Here is a 27,708-nt window from a genome sequence, read left to right as displayed (position 1 = left end):
CCTTCGTTCGCTCCCAATTTCAGGGCAGGGTGGTACAACCCATGTTCCCGGAATCCATCCGGCCACGCTCGACATCCCGCTCATCCCAAGCCCGGAGCCAGAGCATCCTCCAGGCTCCTGCGGAAGGGAAAACCAGGAGCCCCCTCCCCTCCTCCCTCTTTCTTTACATTTTTTGGGGTTTTTTTTTTTTTAATCCCTCTTGCTCTGCTCAGAGCTCAGACTCGTCTAAACGCCCTGTCCCCAGATGGAGATCACGCCATCACGCCTGGAAACCCTCCCCACCTCGCCCAAAGATGCCCCACCAGCCGGCCAGGGGATGAATTTCTCTTGGGTTTTAATATAAAAAGGGTTCAGGGACAGTAAAAGTGCCCTTTTGGGGTGGGGGCACGGGTCGGGGTGTGTGCCCGGGGGAGAAGCAGCGCAGAAAAAGCCCCGGGCGCTTCCCCAGGGCGCGGGGGGAATGGCAGCGTGGTTTGTGAACAAGGAAACGTGTCGTTATTCCGAGGATCTTTAATGCATTTTGCAAAACGTCGGGGTTTTCTTTGAACTGGAGGGTAGAGGATTTACCGAGGATTGCACCGAGCGGATCACGCTCTCCCAGTTTACGTTCCCTGGGTGACGGGGGCTCGTTTCCTCAAAATTCAGTATTTTTCTGTCCCGGTTGGGGCCAAGGCGGGAGGTGCCGCAGCCTCGCTGAAGGGCCAGGAGCTCTCCTTTCTCTTTGGTTCATCCACAAAGGAACAACAACAACAACAACAAAAAAAAAAAAAGCAAAAAAACCCCCAGGGAATGAAACGCGGGGAGCTCGAGCAGCGCGGCTGGGGCAGAGCCGAGTCCCCGAGGGCCACCGTCCTGCTGAGGACCAGCTTCCGCAGATCTTCGAGCCGTTTGCAAACGTATCCGAGCCAACATTCACGTTCTTACGGGCACGAAGCGCCGGCCGGGAGGGAGAAGGGACGCGGGACGGGACGACGGCACGCGGGGAGAGCGGCCCTGCGCTGAGCGAGGCCCCCTCGGCACAAGGTGCCCGTCGGGATGCGCCCTGGGGAAGAGACGATGCCGCGGAGGGGGGGAGACGAGAGGCAGGTTCGAGGCCGCGGGAGCACGAGGTACACGACCTCCCCCCCCGGCAGCACTCGAACCAGCGGAACGGCGGCAGAGAGAGGGAAAAACACGCCGCGGTCCTGCCCTCCGCGGAGGGATAGATGGAGGAAATCGATACGTACTGACAAATCACATTTATAGCTGGATATGCTCGTTATACATACCTAAAATATACAGAGTACCTGAATATATAGACATCCACATGTACACCCACCGTCAAAACCCCGAGCGACGCCAGGAGTCAGGTCGGAACGTGCACGGCAGGGGGGGGGGTCTGGGGTGAACATCCAGCTCCGCGCGCCCCCCCAAAAGGCAGGCCCCATCCCCGTCCCTTCGCTGCTGCCGGCGGGATTAGTGACGAGTTCCTCCCGCCCGAGCGTGCAGGGGTGGCAGCAGGCGGTACCTGCCTGCACCTGCCTGTCCCTGCCTGCCCCTTTCGACGGCGGTGAAGAGCTATGGCTTTGCCGAAGGGCGGCACGGGAGGACGCAGGCGTGGAAGAGAGCCCCGGAGGGATGGCGGTTCACGTTCATGCAAGAGAAGCGCTGGAGAGCTGATGCGGGCGAGGACCGCGCACGGCAGGGAGCTGCGGCGCTGCCTGCACGCTGCCGACAGCGGGCGGCTGCTTCGGCCCCACCACCCTTCGCCCACAGAAAGTTTTTCCCCGGCACAAAACCCCACCGCAAAGACCTTTCCTGGCGTAGCAAAACAGAAAATACTAAAAAGCGGCGATCTTGCCCGGGCCGCGGCTGCGTCAGCTCTGCCGCCACGTGATTCCCCCCCCCCCGGCCCTTCGCAGAGATGCTGACCCCCGCGTGGGATTGCTCTGCCAGCAGCCGTCCCTCTCCCCCCCCCGGGGATGCACAGCGGTGGCCTTCCAGAGCTGACACAAATTCAACACGGATTATTTTTCTTGCCCCTCCTGAAAGATCTTTGCCCCGCTCCAGCTCCCTCTTACCCACCACCTTTGAAAACAGATCGCTATTTAATTTAAGGGCCACCTTTAGAATTAACACCGTGGCCCGTTTCCTATTCTGAAATCCCAAGAGGGTCGTTTAGTGTCATTTACGTTCGGCCTGCTCCTCCAAAACTTGCTACAACGATTCGATGGTTTAACCGCCTGGCTTTCCCCCTTCCTAGTTTCTCCATCACGCGGCTCTTGTGGAGAAGTTTTCCCCATCGAGCTGAAGAAAGCACAGCTCCGCTTCGAGAAGCCGCCGACGGCTTGTGTAAGAAGCACCTCGATACGCAGGGCCTGGATGCGGTCCGGGCACCGACACCGACGTTTGGTTGTTTTTCTGTTTTAATAAACCAGGCGAGATCCGTTCGCGCCCAGCAGCGAGCCACATCGCCGCTGACCGAACCCTCGGGGGGATCGTGGGGTCGCTTTGCCGCTGATGGAAGGAGAGGACGTATTTTCAAAGTCATTAAAGCGGCCGTTTTTATGTCGCAATTAAGCCTGCCTCCCTCCCCCGGCCTACAGCAGCATTTCCCAAAGGCGCAGCCGAAAGCGGAGACCGCAGGGCCGTTTGGAAAAACCAACGGCGAGAGGAAGGGTTGGCGTAGCCGCAGCTCCGAGGAAAGGCTAACGGAGGGAGGCGGGCAGCTCCTCGCTCGCACCAGCGCGTAGAGACGGCGTATTTCGATGCGTTTGATCTTTCAGGAGTAAAAGTCAAGGGCGGGGATTGTTTTGTCGAGTGTTTTTTGTCTGTTTGTGAATGACACTTGAGCACCTGGAAACGCACCTCTGCGGCTATCACGCTCTTTGAACCTCTCCTCAGATTGTCGTTGAAAAGATCGTTTCTCCCCCCCCCCCCCCCAAAAAAAAACCACCCCCCGTTTGCTTCTCAGATGGTGAGGAGGGGGACGCAGCCCACGCCGACCCCTCCCTCGTGGCACACCATCGGGGCCATGAACGTCCAGCGGTTCGTTTCCGGGTCGTACATTTCTACCGAGCTGAGGTTGGACTGTCCGTCGTAACCCCCCACCGCGTAGAGACGGCCGCAGTTTGCAACGAGGGAGACGCGGCTCCTCCGGGTGTTCATGGGGACGATCAGGTACCACTGATCCGCCATGGAGCTGTAGACTTCGGCGATGCTGAGGAAACCCGAGCCGTCGTAACCTCCGCAGACGAACATTTTGCTGCCCAGCGAGGCTGCTCCGTGACGGCAGCGCTTGTTGAGCATGCTGGCGACGGGGTGCCAGGTAGCCGTGTGGTGGTTGTAGTACTCCACCTGCAGCCACAGAAAGCAAACGGCGTTAGGGGAACCTCGCCGAGACCCCCACCCCAGATCACACGGGCCCTTTTAACAGGTGACCGCAAGCTGGCTGGGGAATTTGGGGGTTGGGTCTTGATTTCAGATTGTTATTAAGCTTTTCTAACGTCCTGGATCGCACCAGCCGTAGCGTTTCACCCCGCTCCCTCCGATCTCAGCCCCATAACTCACTGGCGAGCTGGAGGAGGTGAATGGGGAGAGACCACAGCGAACGCAGCGTTGATGGTGTTCCCTCTACCTCCCCCCCCTTCCTCAGCTTCTGCGTGGTGTTTTAAACAAGTACCTGAGCCTCAGCACCAAAAGGACTGAGCACCCTCCAATTAGAAGTTCAATTCCTATGGGACTGCGTCTTGATTTCAACGTATTAATTTTCCTCACGCACCCAAGATCACGCCGCTGCCCCAAGGCGGAGCCAGCCAAAGCTCCGTCAGACCCGGTGCGCGCCCAAGCTGTCCTTAGCGATCCCCTACGCGTCCCCTCACCCTAAGCGAGACTCCCCACTCCCTCCAGGCAGCAGATTCCAGCTGTAACACTTCAAACTTCCCGGTTTCTCACATCGGACAACCACCACTCCCGACGTAGTCCGAGCCTACGTCCCGCACCCCGTGGCAAAGGGCAGGGTTTCTTCCCTTCCTTTTCCAGAAACCTCCTCCACTCTTCCACCTCTTGACATCTCCTCCCTCTTTGTAGAAGGACTATCTGGCACCTCAGGGGGGAAAAAAAACCCAACCCCAATCCCTTGTGTTTCTAGAGAGGCCTTTAGACAAATCCCTTCTGCAAGGGCTCCCGCACCGCTCCAAACTCGTCACGCTCAGGAACGAGCTCAGACAAGTAGATTTGTAGTTCTTGGCTGCGGGGTGCTTCAGGCTGCAGACAACAGCCTGTCCCTGATGTGCTGAGCAAGGCAGAAATAGTTATTGCTGCTTCCAACAAAGGCTTTATTACAAATTTCTGAGAGCAGCGCGTTAGTAACGGATCCAATTCAGATACTGCTCCCCGCATTCTCGCTGCTGAGTCTGGTCTGTTCTGCATCAGGTTTTTCTTTATAGAACAAGCAGGAAAAAAAATGGAAAGGCGGAGCAGGTGGGAGAGGGCAAGCTGGCCTCGTATCACCAACTCCCCCTGCTGTGAAGCTTCTGTCGGAGATAATCCCTTTCTGAAAGCGAAGCCGTGGAACAGGCACAGAAAGCAGAGCCAAGAGCCTGACATCTGGGATACTTTAGAGCTCAAAGAGAGGCAACGATAAAATGATTTAAAAAAGGAAGAAGTAGGGAGACAAGAAAACACACCAGCTCGATTCTTTTGGTGCTGGGGAAGATGAGCAGCGCTTCCAGTCTGGCTCCGGTACCCGGCTAGCTCGTTTCTTCCCGACCAAGAGGGGCCCGTGAAATGACACAATTTGGTGGTGCAAACACTCACGGCCCTTTGGGCGCAGAGGGAAAAGGCACAGAGCCATCCCAGCCCCGGCCTGACCTTTCGGCTACCCGCAGCCCATTAATTTCTGCACAAGGAACCCGTGCCCCCCGCAGACTTACGCTGTTGAAGATCTGCAGGCCGTCGTGCCCTCCCGATACGTAGATGCGGCCCTCGAAGACGGTGACTCCAGCGGCACTGCGGTTGGAGCTCATGGGGGTCACCACCGTCCACCTTGCCGGGAGAAGGGAGAGGTTAGCGAGGGGCCCGCAGGCACGGCGCGCGCGGATTATTTCAATTCGATCGGATTTATTAGGACCGTATTATCCCATAACTCTCCATTCACCGCCTATTTTATTTAAACCATGGTTTTGTTGGCTTGCACCGAGGTAAACTCTTGCGAGGAGGGACGCTGCTCCGCTGCCAAGTTAGAAAGGCTTTTCCGCATCGTTCACTGTGTTCCTTTTAGAGCCCGGAGTCGCAGCAGTGCCACGGCACTACTCTAGCAGCAAACGGATGGATAAGCTGCAGGGCATGAAGGGCTCTTACTTGTTTGTTTCTGGAGAATAGGACTCCACGGAGTTGAGGGATGAGGTTCCATCGTAGCCGCCACACACGTAGATCTGGCCATCCAGCACCACCGTTCCCATCGCGCTGCAACGAAGAGCGACACCCCGTGAGAGGCTGCTGCACCATCCGTAAGACGGTAAATCGGCACAGCCTGCCTCGCCCGCTGCCTGCCGTCACCTCCTTCACCCCTCCGAACCTTCTCCTCTTCCCCTGGCTTCACCCCCAGGCTGCTCAACTGCTTGAACCCACCTGAGCGTCGGGTCTCGCAGGACACGAGAGATGCTTGCGGCACGAGCACACCCTGTTTTCCTGAGCAAAGGGGCTAAACTAAAACACACGGACACATTTTGACCTGGATCATGGGTCAAAATCCCGGCAATTCCAGTCTCCCTGTGAAAGACCTCCCCGCTGCTGCGGGTGGGAGATGACCAGGCCCCTCCTGAGGGGCACGGCCTCAGGAAATGCATTAATTGCTGTCGAACGTAAAGCTCGTTAAACTGAGGCACCCAACCCTGTCATTACACCTTGGAAATCACGTCTTTGGCTCCCAAAGGCGATCAAACGGGACGCTTCAGACAAGAGACTGGAATCCCACCTTGAAATCATAGTCATAAAAGCTCAGCGACACAATCGTCAGCGATAGAACCCCAGCGCTACAGCCGGAGCCGAGCAGTTTGTACAATACCCGACGTTTTCCTCTGCACAAGAGCACCCGACGGCCGTTCTGCTCAACTTCACGGCAGAACAACCCGATCGTGGAAGAGCAATGGCCTCTCGCTGCGGGGAGAAGCTCCCGGGAACCTCATCGCTATGGAAAAACTGAGCTGTTCCGCCTCTAATCAGAGCCTTGCGCCTAGGATTTCACGTACTCAGCTGCTCGCAGCGTGCTCTTCCCAAGCGATAAACATCTTGGACCACAAAAAAAAACCCACCCCAAACCAGACAAACCATTACGGTAAAGAAGTGCTGCAAAGCTTGCAGAAAATTGAACAATTCAACAACTCTCAGCGACCAGACACGAGCGCAAAGAAAACCGCAGCAGAAACCCTGGATGCTGGGAAGATGTTTAAACATGGAAGCGGCTACCACGTTGTGGTGGGGAGGACAGGATGACCATGTAACTTAATAGGTGGGTTTTCAAAGTGACGCAGGGTAAGCTCCCAAACCCAACCACAAAGCCACCTCCAGGCTGTCAGGAACCGTGCAGCTCCGTTCATCAAGCACAAACACCTTCTGCTTAGCTGTAAACTCCTCTCTGGATGATAAAAATACTCCTCTCCTTCCTAACTCCGATTCTTTTATGCTTTCTGGTATGGGAAGAAGATGCCAGGACTGGACAGGGATGGTAAAACGGGTAATATTTGACTCCTAGCAGCACAGGGGTTTCCTGCACGGCACTCAGCAGTGCTTCGCCCACCATCTACTATCACGATATGAAGAAGCAGGGCTCTGACCACCTCCTTTGGGACTCTGATTCAAACAGAGCTCACCAGCAGAACTTTATCACTCTCTTTTAGTTTGATTTCACTCCTTGATGCCACCAAAACCGAGACCTCTGTACCTTAGAGCCCATGCTGCTCGGCTGCTTTTTACTTACCGAGGTCTTAACAGCTTTCCTCCTCGATCAGTGCTGTGACAGCCCAACTCTGCAGAGCTGCTGACAGTTTTCCCCTCTCACCAGCAAGCAGTGCCCGGAATCAGCCCAACCTGCCTGCCCCAAACGCGGCCAGGCAAATCCCACCCGCCTCCACACTGCTCCACTCCTTTGTCTTTTGCTCCTTCCTCACACAGGAAATTCTCATTCGCCTTCCACCACCTCCCAACACCTCCAGCCTTCCTACAACCTCATTTTTCCCCCCCTCTCCTCCTGCTCCAAAGGTCCCCTTCCCACGGAATGAGCCACACGTACCTTCGCTTGCTGTTCATACTTTCTACTTTGGACCAGGAATCCATCTCTGGGTTGTAAACCTCCACGGTGCTCAGCCTCAGCTGACCGTCGTAGCCGCCGATGGCGTAGAGCAATCCGTTCACCACCGCTACCCCGACTCGGCTCCGGGCCGTCGTCATCGGCTGGCACTTCTCCCAACGATTGGCAATGGGATCAAAGACTTCCACCACATTCAGCGAGTCACCTGCATAAAAATTTGCTACTCAAATTAAAAGAGGGAGACCCGATAAAAAACTGTTTTAGCAAGTTCGCCCGTAGCAGAGGCACGCGAGGGATAAGCGGTCGCTGCTCTGACCCCGAGGATGGGGCTGACACTGGGAATTTTGCCTGCTCTTCTCTGGGAGAACGGACGGGATCTTGCGCATCCTATTCCGGGATCTCTGCTCTCACCAAGTCAAGTCAGAGGCATTTCCCAGCCACATCTCTACTCAGCCACATAAAAAGCCAGCTCTGAAGAATTCACATAAACCGCACTCCGCCACGCAGGAGGGCTGCGGAGCGTTCCAGAGCTCGCCCCTGCCCTGGGCAGTAAGACTTGCCAAGTCCCAGGCTGTGGCAGTGGGACCTTCTATAACCTCAGAGGGGCAGCAGAGACCTGCAGCGGCACATCCGGGGGTGTCGCCGTGTCCTGGGAAGGCAGCTTCTCCGTGGGATAAATCAGCTGTTCCGTGGGCGACTGCGGTGCAAAGCCCACCCAGCACGCACCCGCTCTTCAGACCCCACGTCCCAGGTTACCCAGGTTGGCTGAGGCTCCGCTGAGAGTTTCACAAACGCTTTCTGCCTCCTTTTTTACGCTACTGCTAGGCTCACGCAAGCACGTTGCGTCCACACGTGCGATCCCACAATGCCAACAGCATCACAAAGATACCTCCAAGTTCTGCTTCTTGCTATAGGCAAGGACGCTGTCCTCAAAATGCTGATTCTTTAAGATACACAAGAATAGCTGTCCTAAATAAACCTGACCTAGACAGAGTTTCTAGCTGGAAGCTGTTAAACTACAGCACAGCCACCTCGCGGATTTCAGTGGAAGGGTCAAAGTGCTGCATGGAGGAGGAGAAACATGCTCAACGCTTCCCCTGGGGGAAGTTCACGATCCCATCGCCCTCACCCAGCAAACTACGCCGCGGTCTCCGCTGCGGAGAGCGGATATGCAAGGTACCTGCCGAGTTAAGTCCTCCAACAGCATAAATCAATCCCGCAATTGATGTACAACACCGAGGACGGGTCTTGAACGCTGGGAGGTGTGGCCGGCGCTCAGGCATGAGGTGGTAATCTTTTGCCTCATCAACTAGATCCCTGAAATCAAAACCAAGTAATTAAAAAGAGTTTGGCTGATGATGAAATCTGACTGTCTTAAGTCAGACGCAGATTTAAGCATCTGACTTTCCCCCTCCCATGGCCAACTCTCCTAGAAGGCAACGTTGCCCTGCTGCCAGGTTCAAACTGGGGAGGGTGCTTTCTTCTTTTGCTACGTGAGGTGCTCTGCCCACAGAAAGAGAGAATTTCAGTCTCTGAGACCGCTAAAACATATTCCTGGTACTTCCACTGAAAGCCACCGTCCCCTGGGTGGTTTCCTTACACCATGTCCAAGCCTCACCTGCATTTGTGGCAGCAACGGACCAGGTCATCTTGTTGCACGCGGTCAGTGAGAAACTGAGGTCGACAAAGGGGGAGGCGGATTTTGGACAGGAGCTCGGGTAGGAACGACTCTCTCTGGTCTCGGTCGTACCGTATCCAGGCCAACGCAGCTTCAAACACCTACGGAAGAGAGGCATGACAAGTTGGAGTTTGGGGTGGTTATTTATTTTTTTTTGCAAGTTCCTACTGCTGTCAGTCATCTGATGGAAAAGAAACCCCATATTGACAAAGATCTTCCCTGATCTCGGGTGCCGCTGTCGCAGGACAGACCGGTGATGCTCTACGTTACGACAGAGGGCTCTCCCGTGGCGCGATGCTCAGGTGGCTGGGCTTTGGCATTGCTTTCTCTGCCTCCAACTTAGTCTGTGATAACATGGATCTATCGTCCCACGGGACGGCGGTATGTTTAGTACGAACGTTTGCAGGAAGACGAGGGAGCTGGGAAGAGCGTTTGGTTAGCGGAGGTGGGACAGAACGCAAAATCTTGTTGATGTGGTGTGAAAAAATCAGGCCCACGACTGTCGCCCAAGGCAGAGCACCCACCGGGCAGTGTCCTCAGCAGTCACGCTGACCAGAGGTCACGCTCCGAGGCCAACATCACACGCTGCAGCCTCTTCTCTCTTCACAGGTTCAGCTCAGGGAGACCACAAACCCACAGCGGTCTCCCAGAAGCTGCAGGAGAACTGGTCGCTGTGGTCACGGCCACCACCGCGCAGGACAGCTGCCCTCCTGTGGCGGCAGAGAAAAGTCCAGCAGTACTACTGACGCCAACAAGATCCTGAAGTCCTTCTTTGATGCTGGAGATCTGGAGTCTCTCACATCACCATTCCTGAGGCTTTCAATGTAAAAGTATGTCTTCAGCAGGACCGTGGTGAGCTTAAAAAACTTACTTCCAGTCTACGAGGTGCTTTATGACCAGCAGAAAGGCTGCACTGCACTAACACACGGCCACTTCTGAAGAGGGGGCATCACGAAACGTCACCGGGGACGGACTCTTTGGACTCCTACTCCCTCCACAAAGGATCCACTCAGAAAAAAACCAGCAAGAGACAGATCGGTGGTGCGATATAGCAACGCGGCTGGAACGTGATGCAGGTTCCCTTCCCTCCCTATTCCAGGGGCATCTCAGAGCCTGATTAATGAAGGACTCTCTTACCCTACATGGAGATAGCTGTAGGTCTGCTTTTCATTTGTCACCTCCTTAGTAACCTCCTCAGAAAGAGCAGGACAGATTTCCTGGCTCAAGATGAGGTTCTGTTTCTCCTGCAGACTGTCAGCCCACCACTGATGGATTGTCAAGGCTGTTGAAACACCTTAAAGTTGTTCAGACCTGCTTTCTGTTTTTTCTAGGAACAAGCAGGTCTAGAGGAGCCTCTTGATGGCAAATTCATCGGAACATTCATTATTTGCTGTGAGCGCTGCAGCAGCGTTTTATTCTTTACACTTCAAAAGCCCTCCTCAGAACTGGAACACGAGCTCCATGAGGGAGCTCACACCCTCAGCCTTTTTTCACCAGGACCAGCGAATAGTAAGGGGCACAGCTCAAGGTGCTCAGGACCCATCGGGTTCCACCTCTGTCACCGATGAATCAAAACACCTCAAAACAACGTTTTGCAAAATCTATGGTCCAAAGAAACCCTAGCAGGCGTTTCTCAGAGCAAGGTAACGTTGGCAGCACAGAGAAGCGGGGCTCAGGGAGTCATCGTAGCTTTGTCTAACAGCTCTCAGTGTCCCCACCACACCAGGACATCTTCTCAGCTTCATTCAGACCAGAAATAGGGTCATATCCCAAGCAATCAAAAACCCTCCAAGGGAAAAACTGCCTCTGCCGAGCCCCACGCCAGGTACACACCTGCTCTTCAGACTTCACGTTGAGCTCATCCCTAGAGACGAGCTCCAGGACGTCTTCAAAAGGCAGTGCCAGGAACTCTTCGGACATGGATACCTCCACGAAGTGCTGATGAATGAAGCTGTTGGCAGCGTCGTAGAGCACCGCACACATCATCGTCTCTGCAAACTGCCGCACTCCCAGACAGTTCTTAGGGTGAAGCCTGGGAAAGGAGAGCAAAAGGAATGTCAGTTTATAGAAGGATAGAAAGAATTATAAACAGGTTTAGTGAAGCAACACGAGCCTCAGAGGATATGTGATGCTGTGAAAGCCACAGCTGTGTCCTCTGCAACAACGGCAGGTTCCAGCTCACTGCTGAACGTACGTACACAGAGATCTGAAAGCGAAGCCACAATTTAAAAACCTCCCCTTGGTTCTGCACTTTTTTTTTTTTTTAACTCCAGTATCGGACAAAGCTGGATTCAAGCACATCGTGCAAATACCAACCATCAGTCTCTGCTTTTCATCTTACACCTTTAAGTACCACAGAACAGCATCAGCTACAGCTTCATCAAGCCATTTCCTGCAATTAAGGAGGCTTTAGCACCAAAGATGCTTTTGCAGTTGGAGGTCAGACAGTGAGAAGTACCGCTCCAGATCTGAGCCTCTCTCCAGCACAGCCAAACAGCCACTGTGTAAAGCCGTTCAGTGGCACGAAGAAGGCGGAGAAGATGATATTCATTACAGTCACGCGCTCTGCAGAAACAGGTATGTGTCCCACACGCTCCTGGCCAAACAAGAAGCCCTGCCCAGTACAGGCACGTCACCGTGCAACAAGAGCCCACAGTTGTGTTGCTTTGTGGCAATAATCAACAGACACTAAACTAAATACTACCTAGATGGGGAAAAATACCTCGGGCCCTGATGGTTTCAGTGTCTACGGGTCTGCAAAAAACCAGGCTCAGCTGTTGACAGTGCGAGGATGTGATATCGCTCGTGTCGGCTTTCGGGAAAGTGCCCCCGGTTACTGCCCTACGCTACAGGGAGTGCTCAGGGGGGGCGCTTCCACGTGAGGAATGGCTCTTGGGGCACACACAGGGCTTGGTTGGACCTGTTTGTGTGCAGGGGGCCTAAAAACATCCCAAACCTTAATTCCATTTGAGAATGAGCTCAGTGTGTGTGCTCCAGCTCTTCAGGATGGTCAAAATCCACCGATTTTCTTGTTATTAATCAAAGCAGCAGCTGCGCGCTCAAATCCAGGACTTGACTTAGGACACCCAGTGGCTCCTGGCAGATTTGGGAGAACCGTAGCAGCTAAATCTGAGAAACCAAATCACCTTGCTTAATCTAGATATAGATACAACTACCTAGAGCTAGCAAGGACTCAAAAACCCCCCCAAAAAAACAACGCAACCCATCTCTTTCCAGTTTGGTGTCACATCCAGTACCTCAAAATTTTTTTTTGCAAGAAAAATGATGAATACTCTGTAGTCTTACATAATTTAATTTCAAACAAACTGCAGAAAGTCAGGATGCACAGCGCACTGAAAAAAGAGACATCTTGAACACGGAGGAAAAATACTTTTTTTCTCCCTAGCCCATGGTTTTAGGATAACTCTATTTAGAAGCAAAGAAAAATAAACTGGCTGAGATGTTCCATTTCTTTGGTAGGTATGTTTAATATCACGCCACGGAATACAATGAACAGCTGCAGAGAAATCCAGCCGGAGAAGGGAGGGGGAATTAAACACGGAAAACTCCCTGGCACGATCTGAAGACGCGTGTGGTGCGATTCCAAAGAACAGCCCAGCTTCTCGGTTTCCAGATCGTGCTGCTGGAACAATCCTGCAGCCAAACACCAGCAAGGGAATTGAAAAACCTGGGATTAATTTAAGGTTCTGCCACAGCTTCCTGTCCGGCTCTTTGACGGAGTCCCTTTGTTCCTCCCTTCTGACACACACAACAGCAGAAAGGGTAATTACTGCGATGGGTTCGTTAGCAGCAGAGGCAGTCATGCACCACTCTGGCGGGTAAACGGCTAACTAACTCTTGAAAAAAGGAAATGGTCACTCAGTTTTGTTCTAGGTATTAATTCCCATGGCTAGCCAAGGCTTTATACCGTGTCCCGGCTGCAGCATCTCATAAACCAGAGAAATTATTTTATAGGCAACGAGAACGGCGAGTCTCGGGAGACACAGACCTCCTTAGCACACCGGCAGGAGACATCTCGCTCCCTCCCAAGGCAGACACAGATGATTAAAACCTTGCTGCTGTTGGGGAGCAGTAAGCACAGCCCAAAGACGACTCCTCACCTCTCTCTGAGGAAAGTGCAGCAAGCGTCTTTGATGTTCTGCAGCTGCAGGAAACTTGCCCCCATCAGCAGAGACTGGACATTCTGCTGATCTATGGCCAGGTGACCATTGTAGGCAAAGTTGATCAGAGCCTCGAGTGCACTAAACAAGGGGAAGAAAGAGCAGACTTCATTAACAATTAACCTAGCAGGGGACACTATTAAAAGAAAAAACCTTTTCTAAGTGCTGTTCACGCAGAGGGTAGGCTTTCAAGCCTTGCAAACGCAGCGCTGAGGCTCTCTGGATACCCTCGTGCCTGGGGAACGTTACCTGGGATCCATCCCCTGCATGACAATCTCATCCTGCTTGCACTCCATCATGTCGTTGGTGAACATGGCGTGGAAGTACGGGATAGAAGCTGCCAGCACGATCCGGTGAGCGCTAAATTTATGGTCCCCTACCTAAAAAGAGAGAAAAGGGGAAGGAGGGAAGGTCAGCACCATCCGCCGCCAACCACACGGTCCAAACGATTCGCTGCACACCCCTCCGCCAGCCCAGCGGTGATTGAGGGCTGAAAGTTGGACAATTTCCACTTGCAAAGAGGACAGCAGCCCATCTCTTAAATTCAAACTTCAGAATCCAGTTTTCCAGCCTCATAAGCAGCCATGAGCAGTCAACTGGGCAAAGATAAGAGAGTATTACATCTCCAGATGGCTAACAGAACGGCCAGGTCCACAGAACCACATGTTTACACAAATCAACTCAGGTTTCAAACCCAGATCTGCTTCCCCCAGCCGCTTCCCACATTTCGGGGCAGGAAATGTTCCCCCATGGCCCTGCTTCGGATAACACGCTCTCCCTACCAGCTGGCAATCACCGATCCTGCATCACCCGTCTGATCCCGGGACACCCCGAGCACAGCCACGACGGCTCAACGCAATTCCCAGGTTACGATTACTCTGCAGAACTAAAAGCTGGGTGACACAGCCGCCCGTTTCCTCTTCCTTAGCTCTTCCTCTGAGCCGATGACTGGCTTACAGGTTAAATCCCACGCACTTTTCTTCTCGGGCAGCCGTCACCTACCTGCACCTTACGCTCACGGCCAGTGACCTTCACTATAACCTAGAGGCTCACGGGCTCATCTTTAAACCTCCACAAGCTCACTTTCACCAGCTCCGAGACACCTGCTCACATTTACGTCCTCTGAAGAGCCCTCCCGAGCTACAGAGCAAGGCCTGGAAGGGGCTTCTTGCATCTCCAATTCCACTTCTCACCCCTGCAGATGCTATACAATATTTTATGCTCTTCCGAATTACACAGATCTTTGCTCTGATTACTTCTCTCTGTTGGTTCAGATGGTTTTTTTCTCCCCAGTTTCCAGGCTAACCTGACTCACACCACTCTATGCCCATCTGAGCTGATACAGAATCACCCTTTTTCCCCCACTTCAGCAAGATTTTCCCATTTGAGCTTTGTTTTGCGAGGACAAACAAGCTGGCACAGCAGGTCCTCTACTCTCCAGGTCATCCAAGAAGCTCTCCTCTTCTGCACTTCTCTACAAAAAGCTTCACCCACCCTCGCATGTCTAGGCAGCTTATTAACAAAAATGCTGTTTGCATTCGGGGTTTTCACGGTTCCCAACGATGCCTTGCCTCTCCCTCTAGGCCCAGAGCTCTCACACCCAGTAAACACGACTTGCTGGGAAATTAGAAAGCAAAATTCCTGACACATTAAAAAAAAAAAAAAGGAACTGGGCACTACACAAGATGCAGCTGCAAGTGTTTTGGGTTTTTTTCCCTTTTTAAACAGACACATACTCAACCACCACAAATGCTGTTATAAGATATTTTTTTTTAAAAAAAAAAACCAGCTTGACCACCCAGCCGCTCGCTGTGCATGCCTGCCTGCACGACAACATTTAGCGTGTGGTCAGCTCCCGGCGCTGCATGCCTCGGGTGCAGGGGGCAAGTCTGCTCTGCCCGAGCTTCCCAAGTTAAAATCCTGCTGCAAACATCTGGTCAAACGGCTTCCAAGGCTTGCTCCGGCCTGGCAATGGCAGGGCTGTGTTTGGAAAGCCTTGCCTCCGTCCTGCTCAGCTTAGGTGTGCCTGCACCCCTGCCCACGCTGTCCACCCTGCCTGGATTACAGATTCACAGACTGGTTGGGGTTGGAAGGGACCTCTGGAGATCATCCCGTCCAACCCCCTGCCAGAGCAGGATCACCCAGAGCAGGTCGCACAGGATCACGTCCAGGCGGGTTTGGAATCTCCCCAGAGAAGGAGACTCCACAACCTCTCTGGGCAGCCTGTCCCAGGGCTCGGTCACCTGCAGAGGGAAGAAGTTTTTCCTCATGTTCAGATGGAACTTCCCGTGGTCCAGTTTGTGCCCGTTGCCCCTTGTCCTGTCACTGGGCACCACTGAGAAGAGTCTGGCCCCTTCCTCTTGACACCCACCCTTTAGATAGTGATAAGTGTTGATCAGATCCCCTCTCAGTCTTGTCTTCTCCAGGCTAACCAGCCCCAGCTCTCGCAGCCTTTCCTCATACCAGAGATGCTCCAGGCCCCTCATCATCCTCGCAGCCCTCCGCTGGACTCTCCCCAGTAGTTCCCATCTGTCTTGAACTGGGGAGCCCAGCACTGGACACACAGCTCCAGATGTGGCCTCAGCAGGGCAGAGCAGAGGGGGAGGAGAACCTCCCTGGACCTGCTGGCCACGCTCTTCTCCACACACCCCAGGACACCGTTGGCCTTCTTGGCCACGAGGGCACACTGCTGCTCATGGAGAGCTTGTTGTCCACCAGGACTGCCAGGTCCTTCTCCGCAGCGCTGCTTCCCAGCAGGTCACCCCCACCCTGTACTGGTGCCGGGGTTATTCCTCCCTGGGTGATTTTGCAGAATTCCCAATGCCCAAGGCAAAAGCAGCAAGTGAAGTGGTATGGACCGTTACAGCTCACAGGAAGAAATTCCCTCACAGGTACTTGTACAGTGATTTGTTAACTTAAGATGAGTAAAGCCCAATACCAATCTCTTCTACTAACCCAAAACCACATGTAAAACATCTCAAAGGATTCAAGACTTTAGAGAGCTGGGCCACAAACACCAACAGACACTCTGCTGCTGTTTCTTTCTCTGCTAACCCAGACAGTAATTCATCTCGTGCTTTACCTCCACCTCCTGTGCCAAAACAGACGGAAGGAGATGAGCTCCCAAGACAGCCAAGCAGGAGCCAGACCGTGATGGAGATAGGCAGGAATAAGAGGGCTGGCTTGGCAGATGAGGACTAAGGTGATGTTCCAGGAGAGAGAGAGGGAAGAAGCAGAAAAGAATAAGGTAACGAAAGCAAGAGTATGGATATTTTATAGCAGTGAGGTGGTAAGGACAAGCATGGAAGTTAAGGCACCGGCTCTACCAGCGCTATAGCAGCACGTGCTGGACCACGGTAACAGCCCGTGCTCTCTCAATGTGCAAAACCATCAGCAGGTTCCTTGCGTGCACGCAGCAGGACGGGCATCGCTGGCAAGGAGCAGACTTTGCAGAGCAGGTTCCCCACCCAGAATTTACACAGCCTCCCGTAAGCGAGTGCAAACTCCGGCCTGGCCTCTCTAACACAAGATGTTTAAAAATACTCGTAGGTACACAGAGGTTAATGAGAAAAGCCTGTAAGAGGAAGGAAGCTATTCAAGAACCTGTGCACCCCTGACAAAACCTCTCTGTGTCCACGGCTGTGGGGTTTTCACTTCCTTACTCTGCATGGCTGACTGCCAAGCCGAGCACATACGCGCACGAACAACTTTGCTTCAGTCTGTGTCTCCATCTGAGCTAGCGTCCAACGTGCGGCTCCTGCGAGAAGCACAAGGGCCACGGCATTAAGAAAGGTGAAGGAGGAGACTCGGGTGCTGAAGCTCTTTGTTTGGGACTTCTCCCTAGGGAAAGGTTTACACACAACCAGCTGCAACCTAGTTGACCGCGATGACTAAGCTGCTGCTCAGCCCGGCCACGTTCCAGCCCCGAGGCCCAGCAATGCCGGACCTGCTCGGCAAGCTCCGGCGCTTCCCAGCCCCTTCCTACCCCACGGATGAACCATCGCACCAGCCGTGCTGCCGACGGGAGGAATAAACACCGGCCGAGCTAACGAAATGGCTCTCGTTACTGACATACCTTAATGCCGTACATCTCGTGCATCGCACACAGTGCCAGAGGAGGACTCTGGGAGCTCTGCGGCAGGACCTGGCCTGTCCTCGTTACTTCTCCAGCTCCTCGCTGCCACGTGCACACAGAGGTCTAAGCGTTACCAGCGTCATTTTGGAGCGGGGGACAGACATTGCTGCTAAAGCAAGAGATACAGGCCCACAGATGAAGCCCGCAGCATAAGGGAGGTCTGTTCCTTGCTCAAAGGCTGATTAAAAACTCCAGGCTATTTTCTTTCAGGCGAGATGCAATTCTTCTTGAAAAGATTTTTTTTTTTTTCTTCCTGAAAATGTTTTCAACTAAAGGGCAGAGGACAGCAGTGTTGGGAGTCACCCATCAGGAGCTGGCCTGCAGCACCCAGCTTCTGCAGGGAAACCTGTTCCCAGGTGTCTCAAACATCCCAAAACACTGGAAAGCTCCATTTTTGCTTTCAATATGTCCCTGGCTTGGAACAAGGTGAAAGAACGAGGCCTCGTATCTCTAAAATTCTGAAGGACATTGTGATGCCTGGTAGGAAGTCAGTCCAACTGCAGTACTTACTTCGGTTTAATACATCTCTTAAGTACAAGACGTGTTTGGAGGAGCGTTCCCATCCAAGCAGCGCAGAATGTGGTTGAGCACGCAAGAAAAACATTTTAGCTGAATTTCCTTTCCACCCAAACACCATCTGCCAAAAATCACAGCTATTCAAATGTCATTTCACCTTTTTAAAAATAAAAAAGGTAGCATCGCAATTGAACAGGGACCTATTAAAGTGACGCACCTGCTTCAAATGGAAACGGCGATCCTCTAGTTCTAACCAACGTTAACCCTGTAACTGAAGCTAACACCAATTTCAACGGCAAAGTAATATTTACTCAAAACAAACAAGCTGACAGCGCTACCCAACAATCAGAAAAAGCCCTCCCTTTCGGAAACTATCTGTAACGTACAAAACCAACACCAGCTCGACATTTATTTTAAAAATAGATTTAGTTTTAAAAAATGGATCGAGGTGTTGGCTAGCCATCTAAGCCCCTGTTAAATTCACTGATTTCAGTTGCTGGGATTTATCCAGCCTGCTGTGCCCCAGGATTCCCAACCCTCGAGCAGCTCACCAGCCCTGCTCGTCCTTCCCTCTCCCAAGCGCAAGGTCCATCAGCGCTTCCCACCTCCTTTGCCAGCGCTGCGTTTCTCCGCGTGCCATCGTGGCATCACGCTCCGGGCAGCGGTGAAGGACCACGGCACGTACACAGTCACCGATAAAATCACCGCCGAATCAGATAAATACCGTCTGCGACAGCCTATCCTTTTTCTTTCAAGGAGTTCAACCCCGCAGCTCCAGACCTCTGCCTCTTGCTCGCAGCACAAGCCTTTTTTTTTTTGACCTTGCCTCTCTGAGGGACGTATATATTAAACTGCATCGCCACTGCCTGCATTTCTCTCTAGGAAAGGCAGAAAGGGATCAAAACACAAGAGACGCTTTAGACTCCGAGTTCAAACCCAACAGATTTTAGCACCGTCCAAGAGTTTGCGCAGAGCTGAAGCTTTCCACTGCGCTCCAGTTTCATGCAGCGCCGTGATCTCACCCCACGACGGGCTGCCACCAAACGGCCTCATTATAAATAACATGCCTGGTTATTGCAAAAGCAATCATTTAGAGTCATTCAGCAAGATTCCCGACGGGTTAACGAGAGCTGTATCATCACAGGGAAGAATTACCTTGTGTCTGGGCAGCAGCACCACCCTTCCGGCTCCAAGCCGCTCAGCGGCTCCAAGGGACAGGATTGTTCCTCGTGTCCTCTCATTAAGGAGAGGGTTTCACCTTGGGGAACACCCCATTTAACAGATGAACTGCACCGGGGATGACACTGCACAGGCAAGGCAGGGTTTGAACTCAACAGAGTTCATTCTGGTTACCTGCAGGGAGAAACCTCAGCTCCCCACGCAGGGCTCGACCTCCTGCCCCGGCTCGGTCCCCATCTACACGCGGGGTAGAGCCAGATGGCGCAGCTGAGGCCACGTAGTTCACAATCACTTCCCTTGCACCGGGGATAGCACTCAGCAGTCAGGGAAATACAACAGAAAGAAGTCATGCAAAAAAAGGGAATAGTTTTCTGCTGTCGTAGCAGGGGAAAGGGGAGGACTGGGACTGGCCCCTGCCAGCAGCGAGATCCACGGAGCTGCACAGAGCTGATGCACACTGCGATCGCCAGCTGAACGGAAACTATTTCCTGGCACCGGACAAGAAAAAAAACCTGATTCCTTGTTTGTTTGGTTTTGGGTTTTTTTTTTTTAAACTTGTTCCTGTAATGATAGAGAGCCCACAGGGAGATTTATAAATTAGGATCTCTGGTCTAGAAGCTATCATTATGTTCATACCATCAGCACTTAATGGCAAGTCCTGAAGGAACAACTAAATTTCTTGCTGCAGGTGAAAGATAATACCTGTTTTTCCTGTAGAAGATGAAAAATACTTCCGAGAAGGAGCACACAGCACATGTCCCCTCAATTCATCCTCGTGTCTTCTGTTTCAAAAAGCGCTCCTTATCTCCAGAGCCAAATGATCTCCCTTCCTTATGACCAAATAAACAGGCTTTCCTATGCCTGAAGGAGTCATGCTACACTCACATAAGCCTAACAAGAAAGTGAAAAAGAGCTCACGCTCTTCTTGGTATCATTCCACCCTACCACCAACAGCTTTCCATTTGCCCAAAATCCATCACAGCCCTGCCCGCTAATTCCAGAAGTACCAGCGGAACATCAGAAAATATAGAAAAAAAACTTTGTCTGGTTGAGAAAAAACCCATTTTTCTCCTTACTAACTGCATCCAGCAGGGACGGATTGCTCGGTTCCTGTTTTGATTTTACAGAGCACGTTGAACTTGGCCATGCAGCCTTTGGAACGGGTTGCCCTTTCCATCTGTATGCGAGAGTTGTCTCAAATGAATGATTTTCCTTTTTATTTTATATTTATACACTGCTGCACATATCCCAGGACTGAGGTATCCAAAGAGAAGGATGCCACCAACCCAGAGAGCCGACATCTCCGACAGCAGCACCTCCCTCCTGGCAGCAGGATTTTATCACCTACCTAGCGTCGTGGGGCAAACTGCCGAGAAATCTCTGTAAGCTGTGATGTCACTCGGTATTTGGCCTTCCTCACTCTGTGTCATCACGGGATGCGCATCTAAACCAGAGTCTCGGTTGGGGATTTCAGCTTTCGGCTGCAGGTGGAAGCTCTTGGTCACAAGAGCTGATTGTTTTGGGACAATATCTGTGACATTAGGGACAATCGGGCGCTCCTGTTGAGTTAAATGCAAATCAGTTCACTTAGCTTTCACTTTTTGAGCCTGGAGTCCAGGCACAAATGAAATCAACACAAACTTACTCCTACCCACATCGCTAAGCCAAAATTAGCTGTTAATAATCTGTTTATATGTGCACCAAAAAGCGAAATACCCCAGAAGCTCCACATCAGCAAGCTCACAGGGAAGAGGCTTGAAGACAAGTCCTTCAGGCAGGACTGTCACCCCGTTCACAGCCTGAGCAGAACAGCTTACCTTTCAGAAGATTTCCACCTTCGTGCAAGGACGCGCTATTTCACAAAACGTAATTTTAGGTGCCTTTTAAGGCAAAAGATACCGTTTACCAGAAACGAGAACAAAACCACTGCTAGCAAAGCATCCTTTCTGACCACAAATATCACAGAATTCCCTTCCAACGTGTTCTCCAGACGAGCAATAAAAGCACGCTCTCCCTTACATCCCCACGTCCACAAAATGTTAACAAGTTCCAGGGTACAATGAAGCTTTCTCCACAGAAAAAATGGTGTAGGTGTAATAAAGGCATCTATTGTTTTCCCGACATCGTTACACTGCGTAGCTGAGAAGTCTCTCGAGTTCTCTGCTGCAAAGATCTTCGCAAAACAATAAAATAAAATACATCTTTCCTGACATTCAAGTCAGAGAGGCCACAGCAGAAATTAAGCCAAGCCTTTGTAGCACAGTTTTGCTAGGCAGAGGATAACGGAACAGTAAAGTTTAAGAGATCTTGTATCAAAATCCAGAGATTCGGATAAACATCCTTCCTCCCCACTCACCCCTTCCCATCCAAACAGCAGCCGGACAAGACGCGAAGGAGTTTTGATCAAACTCGGCATGTGCAAAACCAAGAGACTGATCCCATTAAGTCAAACATCCTTCTGGTCTAGACTAATTAGAGTCCTGACGAGCTAATGGTAACTAATTACTTTGAACCAGAAAAGACATCCCGACACGAACAAACGTTCCCGAGTAATTTACTTCTGATTCAGAGAGGCTGAATTGCTTTGCTGGACCCCGGTCCCTCCATCTTCTGTGGGGACGGGGGAAAGGAACGCATCCCACAGAAACCATCTCCCTTACGGCAACACGGAGAATGCTCGGCCTCTGCTCTGAGCTCATCCCACAGCATCCTGCTCCTCGGTGGGCAAGAAGTACCTGCCAGACACCAGGTTAAATATCCAGCTCACCGAAGGCCACCTGAAGCTGTAGGACAAGTTTTGCTTTAAGAAAAGCAAATAAAAACCAGCGCAAGTGGGTTTGGAAGTCAGACAATAAGCCGAGGAAAAAGCTTAGCGCAGAAATGTGTGGTTTCTGCTAACGCTTCAGGTTTAATGTCTTAATGAAGCACTAAAAATACTCGTCTTTTATATAAGGGGAACAGCTTTTACGCTAGCTGAGACCTTGGGTGAAAAATCAAGTCCAATCATAATCCAAAGTATCTCGTTACTGCTGTACGACAAGATTTAAATAAGATCCTTAACCTAAAGGTCTCATGTGCATAACAGATTATCTGTTTTTTTGAAATCTATCAGCTCCTCAAATAAAAAAATATTCTCTCTCCTACCAAGCTCACTTTCCTTAAGGATCTCATGGACGTACTCAAACATCTGCAGAGCAGCCAGGCACAGGGTTTTCAAGGACCTGCTGAAATTACGCACGCAGCCTAAGCTGTCTGGAATTCCACTTATCTGCCACCACGGGACAAAGGGAGGCTCCTCCACCTCTTCGTCTGCTTGGCGGCAGCAGCTCTCTTGGGTGCCTCTGTTCGAGTTTGGAGGGTTTTGAGTTAACAGTCTGCTTTGGAAAAATTGTGATTAGAAGGGGAGGAAAGCCCACAGGACTATCACCTGTCAGTCTGATTCGGACTGTACATGAAACAAATAATATAACCTCTCCAGAGCTTGGAATGATTTCAACTCGCCAGGCTGGTGTTATTTTTTAAAGAGACTGTTCTAATTAGTCGTGGAGTTAGTCATGGAAATATGGCATTCGAGTGATTCAAAACCAAATGAGGAGCAGCAACAAAAAGAGGAGCTCACGTTAACTCCGCTCTTTGAAGATTCAGAAAGGCACAAACCTTATCTCTTTTCACAGAGGTTTAGCCAAAAATCACTGAAGGTGCCAGCCTGACACTCAGATCTCCTCCGGCTCCGACCGGAGCGAGCAGGAGCTATAAAGAGATTTGTTCCCCCCACCCTGAATTTATCAATGAAGAAATAGGATGAGTATCGCTTCCCTGTTTTACGGAGTGGTGCAGTCCGCAGGCTTCCAGCAAGCTGCCGATGTGTCCCCAGAGAGCATTCGTACCTCGGCCTAAAGCAGAGACGTAAACTCCAGAAAACAAAGCTGCCCAAACAGCTTTCATCTCGAGAGGATATTGGTCTTCAAAACACAATGCTCAGGAAGAACACAAATACCGAGTAGCTTCTTTTCTGCAATTAAAAAGCAGATTAGAATCCCCAGCTCAGGCACTAACACCCCCAAATACCCATACTCCTCAGTGAAGTGAAATTATTCGCACCTTTGCAGCATTTATTTGTGAGCTTTAAAATGCCTTGAGAACACACAAGGGGAAAAAAACCCAAACGACTACAAACCCACTGTAAAAGACGTGGGAGAGGTTCTACCATGCTGTTGTGTACAGGAAACCAGAGTAATGAGGCCCAAATCTTTAATGCAGAGCTTTTCTCATCCGGTGAGCTCAGTAAAAAGCTAATTGATTTCTATCAATAAGGTAAAACCAATGGCAGCGCTGACAGAAGAAAAAACTGAAGACGGTTAGGCAGAAGGTGATGTTACGAGTGAAATCTCTGGGGAAAAAAGAGCTCCGGGGAGAAGAGGAGTAGCGCCTGGACAGGCACATGACAGCACTGCAAACAAGGCAGCCAGAAAACAACCCAAAAGTCTCCTAAAATGAAGACAAACTGAAAGAAATGGCTTTATATCCCACTCCTGGGGAAAAACTGGTGGACGCAGAAATCAAACCTCACCGATTTCACCCAAAAAACCCCTGCTGACAGTAACTACGACAACATCTGATCCATAGTAGGTGGCACCCGGCGATCTCGCTACGGCAGGTTTTGCTATCCCTAGCGCGTTTATAGACTTTTGTCACCCTCAGCCCATTTCACACCTGAGGAATCTGGACAATTCAAACTTCGGTCCGTCACTGGAAACCCCAGTTTGGCCCCAGATGTGGGGAAAGGGGACGTACGGGGAGAATGGCTGCTTCCCTGCTGGTTTTGCCAGATGCCCCAATTTCAAAGCCTGCTATCACACCTCAAAGCGTACCATCCAAAACCGAAAACTAAATTCGAAATAAGCCTACCTGTCTTCAAACCACCTGACACGGTCGTATTTGTAGCCAAAAGCATCAAAACCAACCAAACTAAAAAAAAAAACAAGGGTAAAGATGCTTCCTTTCTGCATGCTCGACGATTGCTCCGGGCTTGGCGTTTCCCCATCACAGACTTTGGCTTTGCCAACGCCACCGATACTGGATAAGGAGAGAAGCTCAAGTCTCACCTGGATGGTTTTTCCATAATATTACCCTGGTCAGGTTAAAACCAAACTCTGTTTGCCAGTTGTTTTTGTTTTTTTAGACCGGACAAGGCGATGCTGAGACACAATCTAACGATCCCGAGAGAAGAAAGCAGTAGCAGAAATTTGGCTTTAGTAAGCAAAATTCCTACTTTCACCAAAGGAAAATGAACTAACCACAGAATCAGGTGTGCCTCCTCACTTCCCTTCTCTCGCCAGTTTATTCACATTTGTATCTTCCAAACCAGCCTAAAATTGTTCTTTAAATAAACACTTCAGAGAGTTGCCAAAGGGCAACTGAAAGGACAGATGCCCGTGATGGAACATCTTCAAGAGGAGCTCTGACCTGCAGCTATTTAAGAGTCAGAAATAGAAAAGGACTTTTCAAATCCATAGGCTCAACCATCCGCATAGGAAAGGAGCTTTGGCTCTCAATGAACACATCCTAAGCCGCTGGAAAGACGCGCGGCTCGCTTGCTGCCCCATGAAACTTCGTTTTCACGTGGGCAATCATGAGAAGCAGCGACAGATTTGCCTAAGCTGAGTTTGAATAATCGGAGCTCCAAGGGAGCCAGTCAAATCAGCACTTCTTGCTTTTAATGGCACATAAACCCAGCTGCCGTATGCTGCTGAGGCAGCATCGTCTCCCGCAGAGCGGCATGAACTGCAGCAAGACGGTTTCCGAGAAAGGAGAACAAATTCTGCCCCTCCTATTTACGGAATGGATGCTCGCCTGGCTTTACGAGGGGAATAACTAAAACAAACAAACGAGAGTACCGACGCTTCCTAACAATTTTAGGCCTGTTTGTACAGCAAACGCTTCTGTGGGCTGGGAGAATCATTCACAGCTGTTGACCCCAACACTGATATCGCTAAAGCAGCCGCTAAAATCCTGAACCGCTCCGCAACAGCGCTGCTTGTTCCCATGTCAGCTGTGAGCCCGAACGCTGGTCATGTCACGAGAAATCCAACTTCTGGCCCAAAGGAGCGTTTGGCAGCTTTTTTTCTTTATAGAGGCCTACTAGGTGTGAAAAACCAGAACAAACTCGCTCCAGTGGCGCAGCGGGCATCGAGACGCACTACAGTCTCCTTCAGGTATTGACTTTAAACGCTTCTCGGTGCTTTTCCTACCGTCATTTTGGGTAAGAAGTATTCAAACGCCATCCCCGCTTGACGACTCACTTGGCAGGCTCCTTCTGCATTGCCCTGGATTTACAGCTTCACCAACGCAGGCGGAAAGCGTTCCCAAGCAAGGTCAGGGAAGAGCACGTTTTGCGTCAGTGGCGTTCAAGGTGGCTAACCGATTCAAAGCCAGCTCCAAAGTCGAGCTAAGAAAAATTACTTCTTAAACATTCAGCAGCTAGAGAAGACACCCTGTACTGAACAACGGGGAGGAAAGGCTTGGCTCGGGTTCAGCAGGCTGCATTAATCCAATCGGGATGCGCGGGCACTGAGAAATCTGCTGTCAAGAGGCAGAAGCGGCAAAGAGGTGGGATATTTTACACGATGACTCTTTACAACCAGAAGAATCAAACGAACAAAGTACTTTGGATTCTGAGGCCGCATGCGTACGAGGGAAAGCCGGGCTTTTTGAACTGACATGGAAACACACCGTTAGCCCTCTGCCAAACGTATCGGTCGCTGCTGGGATCTCTCGTCAGTATAATAAAGAATTAACCAGACGGCAGAGAAAGTTAAGACTCATTTTAAGAACGACAAAGACATCTTAATAGATTTTTAAATCTTTGTAGGGATGAAAGGCTCTGCACCCTCTCCCAGACAGCAACAGTCCCTGAACAAAATATAATAAAAGAAAAAAAGAAAGCGGGGCCAACACGGTGCCCTCATCCACAAAGCTGCCCAGCGCCACCAGGGCGCTCATTCTGACGGCCGGATTGCAGAGCTCCTTCAGCCCTCAAGGCTTTAAAAGTTTTCCCAACCTGCCACGGAAGATATACCAAGCGAGATAAGATTAAAAAAGCATTTTGCTACGGTAAATCTATGGGAAAACTTATTCAGAAGAGTTTTACAGAACAATGGTCAGGCATTTTTTTTTGAGATAAGGTTGGGGTCATATACCTCATCGCTATTGTCTCCCTCCGGACCATGCAGCCCCAGGAAGAGGGCTCGCAGCCTGCTCACTACTGTGATCCCAGAGACGCGGGGCTCGCAGGACCTGAGAATCTCCTTCTGCAACACGAAGCCACCTCAGACACACCAATACAAAGTTTAAATCTAATAAAACGTCACTCTCCATCACAAACCAGTTTTGTCACAGAATTCCCTCAGGTTACGGCACAAACCACCGCAAATACCGCGTCTTCGAAGGTAAAACCGAGGAGGATCTCCACAACAGGCACAACCCTCGCCGGCTCCTTCTTCGGCAGCGGGAGGTAGGTGAAGAGTTTCAGCATGAGTAGGCTGGGAAACACCTTCCCATTTAATTAAACTTTACGAGTTAATTCTGGAATGACTCAATCAAACCTAGGAGTTACACGTCGCACTCACCCCGCTGCCTGTGAGCTCCGGGTCTGGAGGATTCCAGCGTCTCCTGCCCGGCGCTGGCCACGGGCCACTCTCAAAGCCCTTATAGCCCAGCCCCGCAGAGCCGGGCACACGCTCCTGAGGTTTTACCACGGTTATTGATTATTTCTTTGATATCAGAAAAAGCTGTTTTCAAAAAGTAAAGATTTTCCCAGGGAAAAGGGGTCTATCTCCCACGGGTTGGAGCAGAGGTTGGTCCATAAACACGCACCAATCCCATCCACCTCCCACAGCACTCCGCGGTGCCGGGACCACCACCGGAACGTGGCGGCTGCACGGGGGTTGGGGGTGTCTGGGGTGCCCCATTTCCTCCCAAAACAAGACGTTTTGTTGAATCACTCTGCCTGGCCGCTGGAAAAACCACAACGGTCCCAAGGGAGACGGAGACTCCCATCTCCCACCCCATCCCCGGGGTGAGGTGAGGGGGTGTCACCAGCAGGTCCCAGCACCCACCCTGGGCTCAGCACCCCCCGCACCCCAAGGGGCCCTCACAGACACCCCCCCCCAACCAGGGCAGGCCCAGCACCCCCTGACACCCCACCAAGGCGGGAGGGGGGGCCCAGCACCGCCCTTCTCTGCTGCCAAACGCCACGGGGAGGGAAGGGGGGGCCCTCGGCTCACCCTTCCCCCCCACCACAGGGGCTGGGGGGCTCTCGGCTCCCCCTCCTGCCCCCCCAAACGGGCCCTCGGCTCCCCCCTCACCCCCACCAAAGGCACCCTCTCTTCCCCCCCTTGTCCCCGCACCCCAGAGGACCCCAGCTGCCAAAAGAACCGGGTTTTTTCCCTCAGCGCTCCCTGAATTCTCCCTCAGGGGCCGGGGATCCCTCAGCACCCCCCCAGAACCGGGCCGAGCCGCACCTTGAGGGTCACATCGCAGAGCTTGCCCTGCCGCCGGATCTCCCCCATCACGCCATAGCCGCGGCTGGGTAAATCGCCCACCGAGAAGTGCACCAAGTCCTCGGGGTCCAGCTCCGGTTCGGCCGCCGCCGCCTCCAGCATCTTCCCGGCCGCTCCCGCCGCTCCCCGCCTCGCTTCGCCTCCCCCGCGCCTTGTCCCCGCCCGGCTGC

The 27,708-nt window shown here is 51.9% G+C and overlaps 1 protein-coding gene across 2 annotated transcripts; it reads right to left on the bottom strand.

Annotated features, from left to right (window-relative positions):
* Positions 1 to 1,223: 1,223 nt before the first annotated feature.
* On the bottom strand, positions 1,224 to 27,708 carry KLHL18 (kelch like family member 18). 2 transcript variants are annotated; one of them, XM_075746894.1, is made up of 10 exons: positions 27,500 to 27,708; positions 13,397 to 13,527; positions 13,088 to 13,228; positions 10,800 to 10,998; positions 8,907 to 9,067; positions 8,469 to 8,605; positions 7,271 to 7,493; positions 5,341 to 5,445; positions 4,914 to 5,025; positions 1,224 to 3,336 (listed from the first exon to the last, which is right to left on the bottom strand). In XM_075746894.1, exons 1-10 carry the CDS (start codon positions 27,638 to 27,640, stop codon positions 2,950 to 2,952), a joined length of 1,737 nt encoding a protein of 578 aa, XP_075603009.1. In that variant the 5' UTR covers positions 27,641 to 27,708; the 3' UTR covers positions 1,224 to 2,949. The 2 variants fall into 2 exon arrangements, with proteins under 2 accessions (XP_075603009.1, XP_075603008.1); XM_075746893.1 differs by having other exon boundaries at positions 7,271 to 7,508; positions 27,500 to 27,694.

The sequence above is a fragment of the Balearica regulorum genome, chromosome 2, assembly GCF_011004875.1.
Source record: "Balearica regulorum gibbericeps isolate bBalReg1 chromosome 2, bBalReg1.pri, whole genome shotgun sequence".
Taxonomy (NCBI): domain Eukaryota; kingdom Metazoa; phylum Chordata; class Aves; order Gruiformes; family Gruidae; genus Balearica; species Balearica regulorum.
Note: the sequence above shows the minus strand (reverse complement) of the source record. Positions and strands in the feature narration are given on the sequence as shown.

Coding starts and splice junctions, on each gene's coding strand:
- KLHL18 (XM_075746893.1), bottom strand. CDS start 27,640: ATGCTGGAGGCGGCGGCGGCCGAACCGGAGCTGGACCCCGAGGACTTG. Junction 8,606..8,906: donor CGTTGCTGCCACAAATGCAG/GTGAGGCTTGGA, acceptor TTTTGATTTCAG/GGATCTAGTTGATGAGGCAA. Junction 7,509..8,468: donor TGGAGGACTTAACTCGGCAG/GTACCTTGCATA, acceptor TAATTTGAGTAG/CAAATTTTTATGCAGGTGAC.